The sequence below is a fragment of the Apteryx mantelli genome, chromosome 7 (assembly GCF_036417845.1).
Source record: "Apteryx mantelli isolate bAptMan1 chromosome 7, bAptMan1.hap1, whole genome shotgun sequence".
NCBI lineage: Eukaryota > Metazoa > Chordata > Aves > Apterygiformes > Apterygidae > Apteryx > Apteryx mantelli.
In genome coordinates, this window is record NC_089984.1 from 15,369,272 (window position 1) to 15,390,682 (window position 21,411).

At 37.4% G+C, this 21,411-nt stretch overlaps 1 protein-coding gene across 1 annotated transcript in view; it reads right to left on the reverse strand.

Moving 5' to 3' along the window:
• SH2D4B (SH2 domain containing 4B) overlaps positions 1-21,411 on the reverse strand; it is a 69,045-nt gene that overhangs the window by 36,794 nt on the left and 10,840 nt on the right. The window contains exons 2-4 of the mRNA XM_013953421.1: positions 18,387-18,546; positions 17,146-17,293; positions 6,460-6,604 (exon numbers count right to left, since the gene is read on the reverse strand). Of these exons, the coding sequence (XP_013808875.1) occupies positions 6,460-6,604; positions 17,146-17,293; positions 18,387-18,546 (453 nt within the window). The remainder of the gene's footprint in view (positions 1-6,459; positions 6,605-17,145; positions 17,294-18,386; positions 18,547-21,411) is intronic.

Genomic DNA, 21,411 nt, shown 5'->3' on the forward strand with positions numbered 1-21,411 from the left:
ATTAGAGTTGCTATATGTATCACAAAATAATGGGGGGGAGGGGTAGTATAGTTTGGAACTGTCAAATATTAGTATTCAGAAAATTTTTGAAAGGATCTAAGACATACAGCTTTCCTTATCCCTACATATATATACATACACACACATATTTATATATATATATATGTACATGTGTGTATGTAGGGCTAGGAAAGGCTGCATGCCTTAGATATGCATATACATATGTGTATACGCATACATTTATTTCTTTCATGTTATGAAGAATTTTTATTAAAATTCTTTAACTGAAGTGACTGAAGAATCACATCATTGACCATAGGGATATATAGGGTCTCTCAATCTAGTTTTCGATTAATAGGGGGCCTTTGCCACTCCTTATAGTTATTGCCAGAAACCTCTCTCTTTCCTTACATTCCTCTGTCTTTAGGAGATGCCTAGTATTGCTCACACTGTGGATCAGTGTTGCCACGGTATCCCAAGCTGACTCTCTTTCAAACCTCTCTGGTTGAAGGATTTCATATGAGGTAACAAATCAAAGTCCCCGACATCAATAACTGGGTTTGGTGACTGGAAGTAGTATTGCGGATAAAGATTCACCCGGTCGTTGCTGTCAAGAATTTACAAAAAGTTTTCCATTGCACTCCAGGCAAGATGATGGGTGTCATGTGGACAGTCTCCTATACCTGCACCTCACACACATTCATAGGTATTGAGACAGCCGCTTGTTGAACTCTAAAAGTAAATTGGGAGATATTTCTCTAGCAGTTTTTTCTTACAATGGAATTTAGTGAATACTTACTTTTCTCTCTCAGACTCTGAGCCATTTCTCTAGAAAGAAGACCTTTATGTTTGGATCAAGTCTAGCACAAATATTCTAAGACCAAATAAACCACTAATTCTGCACTTACTGTTATATTTCAGGATACATTGTAGCCTTTCTCACAATAGGAAAGCAGTAGTAGTTAGGGCTTCTAGTACTATTTGAAGTAGGAACAGATTATTTTTCTTGACTGGCTGCCAGAAGATACCCTATTTTACAGGAAGTGTATTTCTGGCACAACCCCTGTGCAAAGCATCAAATTTTAGTCAATGCTACCAGTAGGGAGATTAGATAACTGAATATTATTGCTGTCCTTAAAATATATGAATCATTACCATAGGTCCATCTATCTAGCACCAAGAATTACTATAAATAATACTTTATATTATCTTGACATTCTGTCCTAATGTAAAAGGAAGATAAAAGACTGTCAAGACTTAGAAATGAGGAATTTGATTGATTTACTAAGCTCACATAGGAAATTCACAGTTCAGCCCCTTTTCATGAATCCATATTCATGACCAGTCTTTTCTTCAAATATGGTCATACCAAGCAGGTACATCCTACTTTAGCTCTGGTACAGTTAAGCACATTTCTGCCCGAAGGCACTGTAACTCGGGTAGAAATGCCTGGCCTAATTTTATTTTTATCAGTTAGGTACCAATAAGATTGTAGCTACATTAGAGCAGGCCTAAAAATGGGTTGGAAAATCCTCCTGGAAAGCTGGTAAAAGCATCCAGACTGAGTCCTGTGCTGTCATGATCATACTGTTATCATTACTAGAGATGACTAGTTTTAAGCTAGCTTCGATATGTCTACAAGACCTAAAATGTGAACGTACTCTTAACAACACAGAAGAAACTACAAAGCTTGTGTATGCAATAGCTGTTCTGATCCTACATGTCTTAATTTGAGTTTGTTTGTTTATCCTGGACAGTTTATGAGGCTCTACTATTTTTTCTATATCTATTTCTATCTTTTGAGTGAAAGTGCAAGTTTGCCTTCTATATTTCCATTTAGGATTGGGAAATCTCTATTTGCAGTCCTGGCAGGGGTCTAATACCAAATCATTTGACACAGATGTGGATTAAATCATGCTGTGCTGGGACTGAACTTGAATGAGTCACATCATTTGTGAAAGATTAGGAGCTGTCCATTTTTTATAATCTATTTTGTGCTTTTGAAGAGCTGAGTGTTACGGTCAGAGCTGGGTGGATGCAGAAAAAAACCCATGCCCCATGAATATATGTCCTCAATTTTAAATGATTTTGCTTCAGCTTTACCCTTGTTAATAATTCTTGATCTGAAGCTTATTTATGAGCAATTCAAAATGACTACTTAATAGATAAAATTCAATCTTCAAATTTTTTGAGTGCACATACAAATCACATGGTGTTTTTCTATTCCCTAATTGGAAAATAACTTCCCACAGAAATTCTGCAATATGGCTCCTGTTCAGCAATCTTCTTATCTGAAAGCATCTGAATAATCCCATCCCTATTCAACAAAGCACTCTGAGATCCATTGAAGTCAATGAGCACATACTTAAGGTTGAGCATTTCCTTATTTAATGCATAGCTGAACTGGGGACTATTCACTTTAAATTTCAGTATTTCATCAAATGCTCCTGCCAGTAAACTCACTCACTTGAATTTCCGTGGAAGGCAAGTACCAAAAGAATGTAAATCCTCTGAAATTCAGACAAAAACAAATTCATAGGCACAGCTGTAGTAGAATATAAATATAATATAAGAGAAGCTATAACAGGTCAGCCTGGCATCCTACCTCCAACAGAGACCAAAAATGGGTGCTTAAGAAAACATGCAAGAATAGAGCAAGTCACTCAACTCTGTTTATATTTTTACTGGAATGAAGACCGTCTGGAGATGAGTACAGCTGATCAGATGGTATCTGAGCACTTCACTGCTTGATACAGTTTGCAGGGATTTGTGAGTGTACTAACAAAATGCCTTTTGCAATATTCAAACAGATGAATAGCTATGCTACAGTTTTTCCCCTTAGGTTTTGCAAATCCCTCTTCTGTTCTCATACAAAGGAGGGAGGTCACACGTAGACACTGTGGCATTTGGTATTGTTTACTGAATGCTCTAGAAACCTGCAAAATGGAACAACTTGTAGAAAGGTCCAAAACTAAGCAAAATATATGCCCTCCTCTGTCCAAGTTTAGCCTTAGCTCTCACTTCTCAGTTTCACAGAATAAGAGCTTTGAACAGTGGACTTTTTGTATCAATCTTTTCCACTGTTCATCTTCTCATTTGCCAACAAATATACTTGCTCCACATATTAACTCATAACTGCCCTCTAAAACACCCTATCATATATCCAGTATGTGAAATCTAAGTGTATAATTACTCTTCCAGCATCAATTTTTTCCTTGTAGTACTGATTACTCAAGTTATTCCATGTTTGTCATTCAGTATATTAAAAAGCACTAAAATTGTGTATTTCAATTAACACAGCAGTTCTAAGGGCTTTTATTGTTATTTGGCACAATCAGGCAAGCCGCAGAAGCAAACTGAACTGAACAACACAAACTAATATTAGCAACGCTCTGCTTATTGCCTTGGCAATAAACAGCTGAGGGATAACGTGATGAGGAGAGATGAACCCTCATCACATTCTAAATTCCATCTACTAAATAAATTAGTAGTGTCATCAATATCATTGCCACATTTGCTCTCCACAATAGCTACTCCAGCACTGCTGTTCCTCTTCAGTACTGACCCCAGCACTGTTGAATATGAAGGGCTGACTTCAAGGAGGTAAGACACAAAGGAGCCTGGCCTTGTTCCTAATGTGCAATATGGTTTTCATCGCAGGTGTGTAGAGACAAAGATGTTAATATTACATCTGTTTGTACCTCTCTTATGTATTCATGCATCTATTTACTGCTTGGAAAAAATGATGAATTGACAGCTCTGCCTATCTTGACTAAACTTCCTCTCAGCGTTCCAAAGGAATATTTGAAGACAAAATGAAAAGACTGCCTTAAAAAGGAGAAAAAATAACCATCTGGAACTGAATTCAAAAGTGAAAAGTCTGGTGAACCTAAGATCCTCGTTCACTTCATAGCAGTTTAAGATGTTCCCACTTCCAGGTATTCATTATTGCCTGTCTGCTGGCGGTTCTGGCTTGTTCAGCTAACTTAAGGATACTGAGGAAGCTGTGAACATGGCTCAAGGTCAGTGCGAAGTCTGATGGCATAGTCTAAACCGGTGCAGGAACTGGTCTGAGCTAAGGCATGAAATGCTTCACCTTCATATCTTAAACTGTCACACCCATTTACTAACGGAAAACCACTCTAAGCCCTCAGACCAACTGGGATAAATTGAGACACTGAGATGAGCACAAGAGCAAGGATGTGATACACTCTAGCTATTAGTCTGCAGATAGTTTAATGCTAAATCAATTACTGATAACAGCATAAACCCTGACAGCACAGAACTTACAGCAGGCTGCAAAACCCAGCCGTGGCTCAGCCAGCTAGAAAGTGCTGAGCTTGTTTTGCCACGGCAGCACTATTAATAGTGCCCCGGCTAGATAGCTCAGAACTACATGAGTGCCAGCCAGTCACCCTTTTGACGACAAGCAGACATGTCTATAGGCAGTGAAGCACACAGACTGTGGCTGACAGAACATGAGGCCGTGGCTTAGAATTCCTTCAAAGAGCACAAAGTCGTCCAAAAAATGTGTACACAAGAAAAATTAATGGTTGTAGATGATACCTGTCAGCAGATGATATAGTTGAAAGTGTTTTGACAGACCAAGAATGCCATTGCAGAAATCATGGTCAAAACCTTTCATATCTTGTTGCTTTTCTCTCTGACTCCTCCCACAATACTGCTACTGCATTTCTCTTATCTGTCCTTTACAACCAGCACTCCTTGAAAAAACTGAGAAAACAGTTTTAAAACCTCAGTTACCTCTTCAACGTGTGAAAGAAAAATAATTGCTAAAGTATGAAAATGACAGCTGTTTATGGTATTTTTAGTAAAGTTTATGGAATTTGTTACCGATTTCTGTATAAAGATAGGGCGGATTTTTTTTATATCATAGTTACAAATGCATTTTCTTTCTTTAGCTACCATCTGAAAAATGCTAAAGTACATCATACAATCCTCTGTGTCAGGTTGCCAGCTGATGTTAATTGACAAAGCCTCATTTTCTATAAAACTAAATGGCTATTTTTTCCCTCAACCCACTCTGCTTTTAAACATCTGAACTACAGAAATCTACACTTTTTCTTTCAGAATAAACAGGTACACCTGGATTTAGATAATTCTCCAGGGAATAATTACCTTCCCTTTACTGACAATGTAATATACAGAGGCTTTATTGATCAAAAATGTGTGTAGCCTGCTATCAGCTTGTGAAATGGCCACAGTGTATCTTATACAGATATAATTCATTTTGTACTGAATGATTCACTACCACATCAATGGCAGGTAATAGGACTTCAGTAATTAGTCTTCAGGAACTCCTAAAGTGATGACTAAAGCTATAAAATAAACTCATCACATATCCTGATGCATTTCTTCTACTTCTGTCAGGAAAGAAGCAACACTACAGCAAGATTTTTTCCTGCTTCATGAGGTATCTCATGCAACACAGGTACTAATGTCAGCTCCCTAAAACTCCATTTTTAGTGTTAGTTGATTAACCTCTGTTATATATAATTAACACAATATCCCCACATGAGCTAAAGCTTTCCAAACATTATATTTCCTTTTTCTGCAGAGTAATCAAATCAATATAGATGAGGTATATAAAACATACTCTTCTCTCAGCAAAACTGCACAATTCTTATTCCTAACAGAAATTTCATACCTTTAAAGTCAACTATACAGTAGACTCCAGATGGAGTAGACTCGCATTTTATACAGTAACCTACGTAAACCTTATTTACTAATAAGGTAGGTGGACCCTTACTTATCTGCAGTATGTATGTGTGTGTGTATGTGTGTATATATATATATATATATATATACACACACACACACACATATTTTTGTGCTCCTTATGTGCTTTGGAAGATGACTAATGTATTTTTAAATTAATCACAATAATGATATTAATACAGAATTTCAGGGTGGCTAAAAAGGAACAGAACCTGCACAGAGAGTATCATTATAAAGACTTTTTCAGGGCAACAGTCTAAGTAATCCTTTGAAATGAAGGGAGTTTATCTGAGTAGTGATATTATAGCTTGGTCACATCACCATATAGAGGTAATTAAAATACAGATAAAGACAGATTTTACCTCTTCAGAGATAGCTAAGGACAAGCTGTCCAAACAAGTGTGTCCAAAATTATTATTGCTAAGCCAAAACCTAACAACTTAAATTAGACAAAAAGTAATAAACTCAGTCACTATCACTGGTACATGGAAAATCTTCTAAGGCATCAGCATAGATTCTTATTCAGAAAAGAAAGTAAAATTGGTAAACTTACAGCAACTTCCAGTTGTATGAGCAAACTAGTAATTTCCTGCAAAATAATATATCATTTTTCACTGTTCTGGGTAGAAGACATTTGTGCCAACACCCCTTTCCACTCTATAGGTCTCCTTTTATTTGCTTTTCAAAATATGTCAATACTGTGGAGGTAATTTTACTTACACTGTTCTTCCCACTCCTGGTCATCGTCACTGTGTTGACTATGCTGCTGAGCTTGCTTGAGGCTCAAATACAACTCTCTTGCTCGGATTTCCTCCTGCTGCCGTATTTGCTCTTCACCTTTTTGTCTTTCCTCTTCCTCTCTTTTCTAAGCAAAATGAAGTAAAACAGAGGTAACTAAAGTGGAAGAATGGGCCAAAGGTTAGGACATTGCTTTAGCTGTTTTCCCTCATAGAGCAGCTATGTGACCTTGGACAAATCACTGTCTCTTTCGGCTTTGTGTTTTTTACCTGTCACAAATAGACTGAAGAGAAGTTCCCTACCTCTTCGGGAATTTTTGAGGAAGGTATTCCACATGTTGTGAGATGCACAGATATCAGAGGATAAGGGACACATAAGTATCTAAGACCTGAAGTTTATAAGGAAAATATATTTTATTTATGTGGTACCAGAGCTGGTGCTACCCTACAGTCTGTAAGCGGTGCTCTTGTTTTCAGCCCATGTGTGCTCCCCACTGGAGATACTGCTCTCACTCAAATATTACACATATCTTCTAAAGGCTCTGTGAACTCAGTAACTGCTTTATTGGTGTTCTTAGTTTAGCAACTGTCGCCCATGTGTCATCATAGCTAACAAAGAGAATAATGTTTTCCAAATATCAAGATCGTTACATTCTGGAAGAAAAGCCAGATCCTTCAGTACATACTGATCACTTTACAAAACATAGCCAAAAGAGCAAACAAAAAAGTTCCCCTCCGATAAAACCTTAATGGAGATGGAAGTCTGATAAAGATGGCCTCTACAGCTGGCCTTCAATAACACAAGAGCTGGATTAGGGCAGGAATAGCAATTCATATCTGATTTTCTATTAAAATTTTCCATTTTCCTTAGGCAGAAGAGAAGCAAATTTATTTAATTGTTCAGTTTAACTGAAAAGACCACAAAACTGAATTCCATGCAATGTTCAAGAGTATTGCAGTGCGAACATTTTTATGAAAGAGATTTCACTAATAACTACATTCCTTTTATAATGAAACTACCACTATACCCTTTTGGATAACAAACTTCATATGAATTTTGTCATAAGTCGCCAAATAAAATTATCCTGAATTACAAACCTAGTTATCTAACCTAAACTAACAAGTAACCAAAGCCCATAGTAGATGTGAGTTGTTGTAAAATGTTAATCCTAACAAATTTCTAGGGTCAAGCAACTGACATCCAGGCAAATAAAATCTGGTGACATTTTCCTTTTTGCATTAGCAGTTTAGTGGGAGATATTTTTGTCTTCCTTAAATAGCTCTTGTCTGTTAAAGGCCAAAGGTGGGATTTCAAAAGATCTTTGCACTGTCCTAACTTTTCTCCTTTTGGAAGGGATTTTAATGTTTCATTGCAGTGGGACCAGCATTAGCTCAGCACAGAGAAAAAACCCTGACTAAATTGGAAAACAATTTGCTCAAATGTACCAACATGTCCTATCAATCAGCTGAGCTAATATTTGAGCAAATAAATGATTCTTAACTACAGACTTTGCACAAGTAATTTTTTTTCTTAAAATGTGGTGTAAGGTAAAGACTGAAAATTATTTTCAGATAAGATTACTCCTTCTTTCAAATGGGAATTAGACATATTTAGCTTCCTTTTTATTATATCATATTCATGCACTCTGAACTTTCAGAAGGGAATACTTTATAAATTTGAAAATAAATGTAACTTACTAGACATCTTTGTAATTTCCATCACAGCAGGATTGACAGAATTACCAAAGCAATACACAGTCTATTTTATTAAGTACTGCAAATGACTGGAGCGGTTTTAAAAATGGGACTGACTTCTAGTATTTGGTATTTTCTAAAACTCAGTCTGCAGGTTCAGGAGATCCACAACAAATCATATGGTAAAACCTGCCAAGTTTTTCTAATGATGCATTTAAAATATCAGTAGCTAATCATGTAACGATTCTCAGGACCTACCTTCCATTACATTCAGTCATGTTTTCTAATCTACACAATTACTAGCTGACTATAAACTGCTATAATTTTGATCTGGCAATACTTTAGCTCTGCTTTGTACCCTTCAATAGTGTTATTAATGTTGGAAAGCAATGCAGAATCAGGCTCAAGAAGAATACAAAATATTTTATTTACATAGATTCAGATGAGAAATTTTAAAGCAAGTGAGAGAAAGGCAGGGTGATATATTTTGTGATGTGGCCTTTGGATTATTCTCAATCTGGACATATCTGAGGCTCTGCTGTGCCATGTTGGCATTCACCTACAGGCAAAAATTGTCTGTATTGTGGAAAAAACCTTAAGCAGTGTGATTATGGAACATGAAGACAGACAGGAACACCACACACATTTGCCATCTGCATTCACAAAATTTCCAGAGTAATTCCAAGCAAGACATAGCTTTATTATGAACTGATAGAAATTTAACCATAATTACTGTTTACAGATAGGGTTGCAAAATTTCCTGTTTCAGCACTGAGTTATCCTGATGATAAACCTGCAAAAAGAAACTCACATTCCTAATTTTACACATGCAGATTCCTGTTCAGTACTTGAAGATGCTGCTTACATGAAAGTTCACGCTATGTAAAAACATTTGTTATAACTTGGCCACCTGATCTTAGGCTGAAAAGTGCTGAACTACTCTAAAATCTATATTAATTAAAAGGTATATATTAATTGATTAACCCTTCCCTCAAGTAAATAGCTTCATTTTGTAATACATTGGAAAAGTACTCATTTGAAGGTTGTGTGTCCTATTTTAACACCTGCCTGGAGACAAATACCAAAAGCAACTCCAGTGAAATAATACAAATCTCCAAACAATGATTTTGTCATTTAGCAGCCATAACAGGGACTTGTATACACATTTTCCCAGGGGAGAAACAGGTGTCTGGAATGCCTGCCTGGGAAACAGAAACAACTTATTCTCCACTGTAGGAAAGGAAGGTTTTTTTTTTAATTCTCTCCAGCTCTGCAAAAGTCATCTGTCATTAGCCTCTGTTTTGCAACTAAAAAGATGACAATTTTAATTCTTTTCAGAAGACAGCTTTCCCAAGAATATTGCTGTACGTCATTTGTGACCCCTAGTAATTCAGTGAGGGCCAGAAGCTGCAGCAGCAATCAGGACTGTTTTGCTGTTCTGGTCATGGATCACACAATGGCATGTTTAAGGAAGAATGACAACTTTTATTCGCAAGAATGTGGAAATAGAAGTTTAAATTTGAGTGTGAATAAACAAGGACAGATGCCTTGAGTTCCACAGGGATGGTTTGCTTAGTATCAGCCAGCCAGCCAGCTGACACTACTCTAAGTACTTTTGTCCACTGATATTTCAAAAAGATCGAAAAGAAGCAATTTACTAATTACAAGCAATCACCACCTTCAGAGTGAGAAAATGGAACAAATGCTAATCTCCACCCTAAGCAAGAATTCAACTGTTTTTCCATTTCTTTCAGCAACATGAATCAACATTTCTCCATTTAGCTCAGCTGAGTTCCACCAATTTACACCAGCAGAGGATCCATCTCCTTAATCATAATGAAATGAAATCAAAAGACCTGAAATATTGGATATTAATAATGATGTGCCTGTGTAGTGAATAATAGTTCCATAACACACATGATGAAAAATAAATTAGGCTGCTCTTATTATTTCCGAGAAAGAAAAGCCTAGCATTGTTCTTCAGTCAATTTTTCATGTTATAATGCTAGTATCCTTTGATTATTTCTAACGTCATCCTCTCATTATTATCTCTTGAGTCCTAGAAAGATTAGTTGAGTGAACCATTCATTATTTTTGAAATGTCACTGCTTTTAGAAAGCACTGTTTTCAAAATGAGCAACTTCTTCAGAATAATAATAAAAAAAGCTTTAAATTCTCTTTTTACATATTCCATACCGAATTAGGGATTCCATACTTCAGTTGTTAGTAAATGGCTTTACTCTGTTCCAAGCAGCTTGGACAAAGATATTAGCTATTCTTTATTCTTATGGGAAGAACATTTTCTGAGGCAGCTTCGCTGCCTACAAATCAAATACATCTAGGCCATCCCTTCAGGAGAACAGGCAGGCATAGGGGTAATCCCAGGTTATCAAAATGTTTTCTATTCAACATCTTAAACTACTAGGGTAAATTTAATATGCAAAAAACAAAAACAAAAAACCCTACACCCTGACAACAGCTTTCCTGAATTACACAAGAAATTTGTCACAGGTTTGTTTTGTAAAACAGCTGTTGTTGAAGCATTTGTAGTAAAAAGGTGCAAGTGTCTAAAAGAAAAAATAGAATTCAGGCAGAATTTGAGTTCTTAAAGGAAAGCAGTAATGCCTAGTAAGAAAATTGTATCTTTTTTTTGTTAGAGGGAACAAGGAGCTTTAAATCAAAGAAGAAATAACTAAAAAATAACCACCACTCCACATTGGTGGTGATCTGAATTTGCGATTTTTTATATTATTTTTGCTTTAAAAAGGAAAGCAAATTATATTTATTCAGATTAGTGCATGGATGTATGTCCAAGTATATTGTGCAACACTAAAAAGGGATACCAAAAGGGGTACCAAAAGGGTGTGCTTGTATTTAAAACGAACAATTGAACTTTCTATATTTACTGCCCTGGAAAAATAATAGCAATTAGTTTATCTCCTTCTCCATACGAACCCAATCCTGCACATCAGAGTTGAAAGCAAAAAGCTATAATCATCCACAAATATCACCTTCTGCCTGACAGTTGAGAGAGATCGTACCATATGCCATGACCCTTTCAGGTCTTCTGGAAAAATCAGGAAGATGACAATTCAGTACTTGGTTGCAAATTGCCAAGAAATACCAACCTGCTGCAACAAATTACACTGGCAGTTCAGTAGGCAGCAGTAATCCTCTCCAGCTTTAATTCCACTGGAGAATTCAAACATGCTAAACATTCTTATCTAGCCTCTGGCAGTTGAACATTTACCACAAACTTGTTACTGTAAATGGGTCTTACAATGTTTGCTAGCTCTGCTATAGCCATTTCTAAATAATATTTAATCTTAGCTATGGTTAGTTTCTAATGTTTCAGTCCAATGTAAATGAGAGAATAGGTCAGTGTTCAGAATTTGCCACAAAAAATTTAAAAATGCACCGGGGAAAAGCCAAAATATAGCTCATTTTTTTCCAATAGAAAACAGAGCTTCTGGCTGCCATGGCTCTTGGGGATCCTTTGGGGAGTCTTACAGGATGGGGGGCAACTGCATGACTGACACCCTGCTTAGGGCAAAACCTACACAACATATTTGTTACCAGTCTCCGAAGAAAAGGATGTCTAGGATTCCCTCCACACCTCAGGCTGTCAGGCATCTTGGTCTTTTGTCAAATGTCTTTGGTACCCCTGAGAGCTGATGCTAGTCTGCTGTGTCGTATCTACTGTGAACCTCCTGAGATCCATCAGCAATCACCTTTGAGCCAGGGTGGACATCACGCTACGGGTCACAGACCTGAGAGCACAGCTTGTCTTCTGATCCAAGTCTCAGGACTTCCGGCTCTGAAAAAGGGAATCTGGAAATCCCAGGTTCCCTGGCTCTCAGACAGCCTGCTCTCAGCAAGGCTGACACAGCAGGACAGACTTCAGAGATCAACTTCTCCACAAACCCACTTGACAATTTCCAACAGAGCTGTGAGTGTGAATATCAGCAGAAATACATCCAACCCCTTTCCACCCTTTTCCTGAGAAAATTCTCACTTGCCTCAGAATGAAAAGTGTTTGCAGAGATATTATTATCTCTTCTACCAGTGTCTCAAAAGGAAGAGTCATGCTTCCTGCAGAAGTCACGTTTCAGTCACAGATACGCCCCAAAACATGCTATTCACCCATGGCTCAGATAGGCAAGTAACATCACAATCTGGTTCACAAAGACCCTCTTTTAGATGAGACACAAAACAAAGGTAGGAGCTATTACTGATTGGGAGAGATCTGAGATTATATGTGCTGGAGCAGACTTGGGAAACTTGCCATAACTCAATGAAGATCTAACTTGCTCTTACTCACCTCAGAGTTTGTCTCTGAATTTTAGGAACTTTTCACAGTTAGGATACCTGAAATGTAAACTATCCTCATTAGTGGCTCAGATGTTCCCACTTCCCCATGAAAAATGTCAGAGCTTTAGTAGCTTTTACTAGAGATCCAGAATAAGGACAATAACTTCAGCAGCGTAATCATTAACAATGTCACTGGGAAAAAGATTTTGCCTTAAAATTGGTATCACAGTTCCTTACATGTAGGATAGGAAAATCTTAACACCTAATTCCCAGCAGAAAATAAACAGCTGCCTCACTTCCAACATCATTAAAAAGAAAATTCCTTTAAAAAAACTTCTGAACTATGATCTCCCAAAAGAACACAAAATGAAATATTACTGAACTACTGCAATTGCAACAGAACGGACCCAACTGATGAACTGCTGGAATGGATTTGGTGCAGAATCCCAGCAAGAAGCTATTGTCATATTCTAGGATTGTGAATATGCTGTCCTTGGGAGAAAATTCAGTGTTTTCTTGGCACAGCAAAGCACAGATCTGAACTTACAACTTATTTGCGCTTAAAGATAACAACAGGCCCACTCAAGTGCTTGACATTCAGTTGGAGACAAGGGTTTTTGCCAGATCAGGACAGAATGCTCACTGCTTTATCATAAGAAGCCCACAGTACTGTAAGTGGTGATGCTAACATTTTACTGTATTCCTTAACTTTACAGCTGGCAGCAATTGTCTGAAGAATCAGGTCCACAGCACTGTCATGCACAGGAAAGCACTCAGGCATGTGTTGAAAGCTCATTCAGATCAATGGGACTGAAGAGTGTTCTTAGTGTTAGACATAAGCTGTCCTTATTAGAGATGATTTCCTGAACTGGAGCACTAATTACTCTGCTCTGCAAAGATTTTTTCTAATCCTGTCTTCATTGATGAGACCTTAAACAGCTAGGACATAGAAACTCTTAGAACTATACCTTAAGAAAGCTTACCCCCGCTCATCACCATCCCAGTTGGGAATAAAGGCCATAAACTTGCATCCAAAAAAATTGTGGAAGGAAATTGTAATGCTCTGTCACTCTCTCGTTGCTTATCAAGGTAATAAGGATTATTTCTCCTTAGCATCACTGGCATTAAAACTCCCACTAAATATTTTTGATGCATGAAGAAAAACAATGCCTTTAAAAGTTGTTATGAAGTTTTTGGTTAACATATATTGCATTTCTCAAACAAGGTTTTAAGAAACAATCTAGCCTTACTGTCAACTGTGCTTATATAATTAAACTTGGCAGGTATCTGAAGTTGTCATGCAGACAGTTCTTTACTATTAATATTTTCTTGCTATAAGGCGAACACACGAAGTGAGAGCTGAGAGATTATCTCTCTGTTATTTCTAATTGTAGCTGAAGGATACCATCCTCCCCTGGCAGGCTGACGCTCACACCTTTAATGTGCCCTAGCTCTGCACATTGTTTAACACTCTTAATGACAGCAACTGATAACAGCAGGAAATGATGTCTATGATCCCATAGATCCCATAGCCTTTGTGAATTAGCAAAAAGATTAATGACAGTAATTGGCTCTCTTATTTGTCCTTTGCAATAGATGCATAAAAGAATAGCTGTCCTTAAACTGCAAAAATAGAGCAATCAACATTCATATTCTAGCATCATAAAAATTAAAGGCATTTCTGCTTAAGATATATCAAGGAATGCAATACTTTTCCAATAGTATAGGAAAGGAAACAGAGATCATCATTCACTCTGATATGTGAGATATTATTTATCTAGTGCAGACAGCCTTAAAGTCCCATGATAGGTCAAGAGGAATAAGAGGGGTTTAAAAAGGAGCATCTGTGATACAATATGGTTGGAAATTAAACACATCAGCAGAATGGATACAGACTTTTCATCTCCAAGTCAAAATGCTTCAAGAGGATGAAGCATAAGCAAAGACTGAGCTTTTCATTTCCCAATTTGGAGGCTGCTTTAAATATAGTCTGGTCATCATCACAGAAGGATGATTACCAATGCATTAAATATTTTAAACGTGTTAAAGTGGGCTTGCTAACTGATCTGCATCTCATTCCACACCCTGAATCATTCATGAAAGGCACATTTCTTCAAGATTTCAACGACTGCAGTCACACATGCGTAGATTCACCAATTCACCTTTTTCCCTACATCTTAGTTCTTTTTGTACACTTTTTGTACTTGGAGGTAGATGCCAGAAGTATAACTTTCCTTTCTTCCTGTCTGGGTACCTTTCCACTCACTCAGCTTATAAATATTTCATGTACTTCTTCCATTACACAATAGAAGTTATAAAAGGAGTAAAGGCAGGGGAGGGAAGGGGCCAGAAGAGCAAAGCCAAGTGAGCCTTAAATAAGCCAGTGGACAGAGAGGTTAACAACTCCCCTGTATTAGCCTTTGAGAGTCACTTGTCTTTCAAATCCCATTATTGTTTTTAAGTAACTCTACAGCCCTGTCTCTTTCAGACCAAGTAATAGATAAGCTTCTTTTCTGAGTAGCAAAGGTGTGGTGGTATAGTATTGGGGACCAGTCCTGTATTTGGATCTGTGCTGGTGGGCTCCTAAGTCAGTCCAAGTCCTTCCTAACAGAGCCCAAAGTATAGACTTAATTGCAGACTCAGGGACAGAAATTCATTTAATTAGAGGATGTCATTCTATTAACACAGTAAGTTCTGGCAGCACACTCAATAAAGGAATATTCTAAAAAATATACATATATATTCTTGCTGCATAATGTCTCTAAATTCATCTTTGGGGCTGTAGAGTTAATTTCCATTGGGTCTTGTCTTAAAAAAATTTGGTCCATTTATTTAAGTTTTTAGAAATATTCTCTTCAAATGCTTGATTTATAAGAAATAACAGAAGAAAATTTCTCTCTACTTCTTTTGTAAAATAAAAATGTTGGCAACATTCTGAATAGGGCTACAGAAGAGCTGGCCAAAGCTTAGTATTTTAAATTTAAAATATAAACTGAGCCAAATTCTCACCCTACTTACAGCAGTGTGAGTCTAGCTCCTATCCTGCACACAACTGGTAGAAGATACCTCCTCAGTCCCAGATCAACAGTGGGAACAGAGATTACTATTATTTTACCTTTCCGTCAATATAAAAAATGGGCAGAATTTGATGCCATTCCTTTCAAATTGTATCAACAACTGAATAACTAGCCTTCCTTAACTGAAATAGCACTGACTGCTGGTGACTAAAAGTTAGTCGCTCTGCTTTTTGAAAAAGTCTCTTTGGAACACAAGAGCGACAGTGAACTTGTGGACATTTACCCCATCGAGTGTAAATCAACTGTAAATCACCCAGGGGTACGAGTGAGCAGGCCTGTACAGGTCTTTGTTCAAGAGGACTTTGCTTTCTGGATAGCAGAGGAAGGAGAGTTTAATTAGTTGCTCCACTCATTATTCATATATTAATACAACCACTTGAAAGCTATAGTTTCATTACTCATTGACATCAAATTTCAAGGGCCCTGTTCTCTCCTATGAATTCAGATTAATTGCACACAGGGAAATCAACAGCTCTGTGCAGAAGAGGCTACAGGAACTGCCCTTGCTTTGTGCTGCCTAACCACCCTCAAAATCCCAGTCCCACAGTGTATACAACGACAAGCAACTTGCTGACTCTAGCTGGTAATCAAGTCCTACATAAATTAGCACTGCGGTTTTCAGCATTGCTCCCACCACGGAAGGATGGGGGGATTCTCTCGGCGGCTCCCACACCTTGAATCACCAGCCCGGGAAGGCAGGAACCACACAGCAACCCGCCAGCGGGGGAGAGGCACGCGGGGGAAGCTACTGCACGCACACCTCCTCCGAGTCACACTTTGCTACAGGCTTTCTCCATGGGAATCCAGATGCACCAATCTTGTGCAGAACCACAGTGCACCTCCCAGGCTCAGAAGACTATGATAACTTCTCTACACATTAAAACAATTATATTTTGTCTTATGAATTTTAAATAATTTATCTTCATAAAGTAATATGAAAATGGAAGACGCCGAGGCCTTCCTTTCTTGTTTTGTTTTCAAACTGTTATTTTCAACAAGAGCATGCGAAGAAACCTTATTTCAAATAAGTACATTTGAACATGCTGTAAGAACATAAACGTTAAAGTACTGCGAGCTCATGAAAAATTCATAAGCTGACAAAAATCAGGCAAATGAACTTCTAGCAAAGCCAGCTCGACTTTTCTCATATGTTGAATAAGAGAAGGATCTGCCCTTCATTATATTAAAGGAAGTAGTGACAGAAATATAAAATTAAATACATGAACAGCTCATCCAAAACACACTAAATATTTTCAAGTAAACTGACCTAAAAAGACACATTTCACAATTGTACATTTTTCCCCAGTATGATTCATTCAGTACAGCTGACTGAACAATTCTGTTAATGTGTTAGTTGAATAACCAATTTGATAGTCCTGACACTTTTGAATGAGATATGTGATTTTTTCACATCATTCACCCAGCTGTACTGGTGAACACAATGTAGCTATTTGTATATTCCAGGATAAAAAAAATTTACAACACTGTTTTTTAATGCTTATTAATAAATGTACACTGCAGGTTACAAGAACTTAGAATCCATACAAAAACACTATTGAAAAACCTAAGTATGATTCTGCACATACCTTCAGTTCCTCCTGAATTTTTTCCTCCACCAATTTGGCTGCTTTCCGATCTTCTATTTCTACTTTCCATTTTTCTGCCACTATTCTGGCTTTTTCTTGAGCCATAGCATCCCGGAATTTTTTTGTAATTTCTGCCTCCTTTTGCCTCCTTCAGAAAAGGATTTGAAAATAAATATAATTGTAGAAATTGATATTCTTTTAAAAAAGAGAATTAATCTTTAGTCAGTGCACAAGTACTGATTGCAACTAATAACATAACTTCATGGAAATATACAATGAAAGAATTAAAACGTATTTAACAAGTGAACTACACAAATCAGGTTTGACGAAACTATCCAGAAAGCAAACATTTTCAATTTTTGGAAAATGACTAATTAAAATAGCACTAATGACTGAGCAAAAATCAGAGAAGTACTTCTGGGATGTCTTTGAGCCATACCCTATATTTTTACTTCCCGGCCTGAAAACAGATTTTTCTGTCCACCTGGCAAAGCATGAACAGGAATCTATTGTGTTTCAAATATCAGTGAAAACATCTGCTAAATTCTAACAGTAGATTGTTTATTAACCCTGACATAAGAGGAACACAGAACACAGGCTGAAGTGTTTAATCCCAGCTTAAATATGTAAACACTAAAAGCAAGCAGCACCTGATAGGAAAAGGAATAATACAGAATAAACTGTCACTTAAACTGCCACTTTTCAGTGCTGTACTACAAAAGGCAGTGCAGCAGGCAGGTGGCCTACTTCTCAACAATATCAAGCACCAAAACGCTTCTGAATCTCTCCCAGAGCTGTAAGAGGCCCTGCTCGAAACACCAGCACAGCAGTTTTTGTAATCAGCTTCTGAACTGCTGGGATAAGAATTAATACAAACAACATGCAAACAAAACCAATTGCAAAAAGGATTTTATGTAGAAGATCCCCATTGTGGGTATAGATATGTGACAGAACAAGTATTGCTAATTTAGTCAGCTAAAACCCAGATTGCTTCATTTTTATTTATTTACAAACTGGTCAACAGTTTAGTAAAACTCCCCAAAAGAAGAGTGTTTGCATCACTTTTTTTTGTGAAAGAGGCTTTCTGATTTTTCATGTGCTGAAAAATGTCCAAAACAAGTGAAAGCAAATGTTCACAAAATATACTTACCAGTTTACCCACCATTACCTGCCACCTTTCTACAAGGTCATGTCTCCCATTATGCCAAGTGGACCCTGAATTCAGATTCTTAAATCCTCACCATAGTTCTTCTGCCTCCTTCTGTGCTTGTTGCCTGGCTCGCTCTGCTATTAGCTCCTCAGATATCTGTTCATACGGCTTGTCACCTGGGGCTTCTCCCATAACCCAGACCCAGACCTCACCATCCTTCCCATGTAGCCACTGCACATGTTTGCCATTACCTGCAACAAACACCAAAACAACAAGCCTTAGGTACTAGATCAAATTCTCACAGAAGTACAGATGAACTGGCTGGAGATTTGCAATATTAGAAGCATTTTGCCTGTAATTTAAAATTCAGAGTAAAACAGGACTAAGAGCTAGGATGAAGTCTTCAGATTTGACCAATCCACCATGCTGGCAGTGGAAAAAAGGTTTGTAAGCTGTAGATCCTACAGTCTTCAGAGAGTCATTGCCCCACAAGAATACATGAAGGAATTATTCGTTCTGACAAGCATTACCTGGAGTTCAGGTATTACAACCTTTTTTCGTTATTGTAAGTGCATTTTTCCTGCTTGATTCAGCAATAAGGAGGGAAAAGAGATGGAAAGACAAGAGACAGCAACATTATGGGACCAGCAATGCCTCAGCACAGAGAATGTAGTGTATCAAGCACAGAGACTTCACGTTAACCACCACCAAATAATGCAGGAAATCCCTGCTCCTGTTCTGTGAAGAAGGGGTTTCAGAAAGCCTCTGTATTCAGAGCAAACCACTCACCCTGCGGAAGCTTTTCTGTCCAAGTAGGCAACTGATACAGATAAAGTTTCCGAATCAGTTTTCATGAAAGAAACCATGCAAAAAAAAAAATCTATGGTTACTGTGTTGACAGAGTGATTTTCAAAACACCAAAAAGCTTGTGTGCTCTTTACAAAATAGCCTATGTTTGGTGAGCTATGAGCCCTTCATTTCCAAGGCACAACTAAAGGATTCTTGCTGACTACAAAGGGCACTAGATTAGATCCTATGTGAACACATTTAAATAGTCATATACTCTACTTAACCTTTCGTGTGGTTTGGTCTTTTCCTTCTGCTTTTATATATATAACTCACAGATACTTTTATGCATTTTAGAGAATCATAAGGAAGAATCAGTATAAATACCCATTTTGCCTTCATTTTTAACGTTTTTTTTGCTTATTTGTTAAAACTGTTCTTCACAAAAAGAGATTCCACCACAAAGACTATTGACAAGATAGACGATGAATTTATTTTATAGAACACATTTTAAAGGCCACAAAGGATCAGCTGGTCATCTAACTCCCTGTATTTCACAAACCATTGGATTTCACCCTCTTACCCTAATATTGAGGCCCATAAATTGTGCATGGCCGCAATTTATCTTCCTAAAAGGCATCATGTCTCATTTGAAGACATTGAGAGATTCCTAGGTAGTTTTCTCCGTAGCTGGATGTTGCTCTAAGAGTTAAAAGAAACCTGTTCCTATTTGAATGGCTAGTCTTTGCTTCCAGGCTCTTTGTATCTTCCTCTGCTACCATCAGCTCAGCTACTCTCATCTTCAACTATCCGTTGTTCTGGAATAGGACAATATCCATTTAACCAGATCAAGTTTCCTGATGTACAATCAATAAGGCATTTTTGACATTCCAGACTGAAAAGAGGAAACAACAGAAGGGACCAGAGCAGGGCTGTTGACAGCAGGGGTGGCCAGTGCCAACCCACACTCACAAGTGTTGGCAATATGAACTGAAGGCAACAAACATATCAGATTTCCCAGTGAAAGAGAATATTCTACATCATATTTGAAAATATGATTTTTAAGAATTCCCAGTGCTGACCTAATGGTACTGACTTCAAGGGGAGAAAGTTTAAGCTAATTATGTTTTTCTTTAATAACTCTCAAAAGCATTTACTCTGACTTTCACAGACTATCAGATTATGGCTTGGGATATATATCTGAATGCATTTTATTGCTCTTTTCTGTATGTTTCTGTGTTCCTGCCTTAGCACAACATTCACGCTGTTTTTCAGATATGGCATTTGAAGACAGCCTGCCAAGAACTGACCGGCCTCAGTGCTATATGCTGCCAAGGTTTTCACCCATTGCACTTCATGGTAAAGTCTCTAGAGAAGTACAGGATTATTTCCCAAGGATGCCTGTCCTCACCTGAGCAAAGGCAACTATTGTTTTAAAGGTGGACTGAGAGCCCATTCCTGGGAGGAATCTGCATATCCTAGTCACTCTCTTATTTAATTCTTTAAATAATTAATAATTAAAGAAATAATTGTGAACAACATGCCTCATGTTAATTTATTTGTATCATAATTTGAAGATACAAATTATTTCTATTGTTCTGAGATACGTTCACCACTTCTGCTCATCTGTGAACTTACCAGACAATGAAAAACACCCTTTTCAAGTGAGCATACAACTTTCATCTCCCCCCCCCCCCAGGTCTTCTGTACCAAAGGGTTATGAATATGTTTCTCAGAAACCCAACTTATCTATTACTACCCAGCCTGTATTTGTGAACTATTTGTGAACAAATAGTTCATTTTTAGACAACACATCAGGAGAAATTGTTCTCCTTTTTTAAAAAACAATGGATCTCTCTTCTAAACCCATAGACACTAGATATATAAATTTTTTTGAAAATACTAGTATAGTACATTGTTGGTTCAGCACTAACTACTGTGCACTACAGTATAGTACACTACTATATAAATATCCATAATTCAAGTTGAAAGATAATAGCACTGTCAAACAATCTGGCAATGTGAAGCCTCATCATTAAACATGCAGACTCTCCACATGTCCAATTTTAAACCAGTTCAACCTGAGCACATATGCCCTTATTCATTTTCTTTCTTTAGAACAAGAGAAATGCTTTTCCACATCCAACCACCATTTCTGTTTTATTTCAAGGCTCCCATGCAAAATTTCCCCTAAACCTACATCATTAAGACTCCCCATAAAGCTGGAGATGGGCTTTACTGTACAATGTGATCAAAAAACTGGGTAGTTTCTTAGCAAAGAATAATATCCAAAAATTGATGAGTGGACAGGAAAAGAAATAACCCAGAGA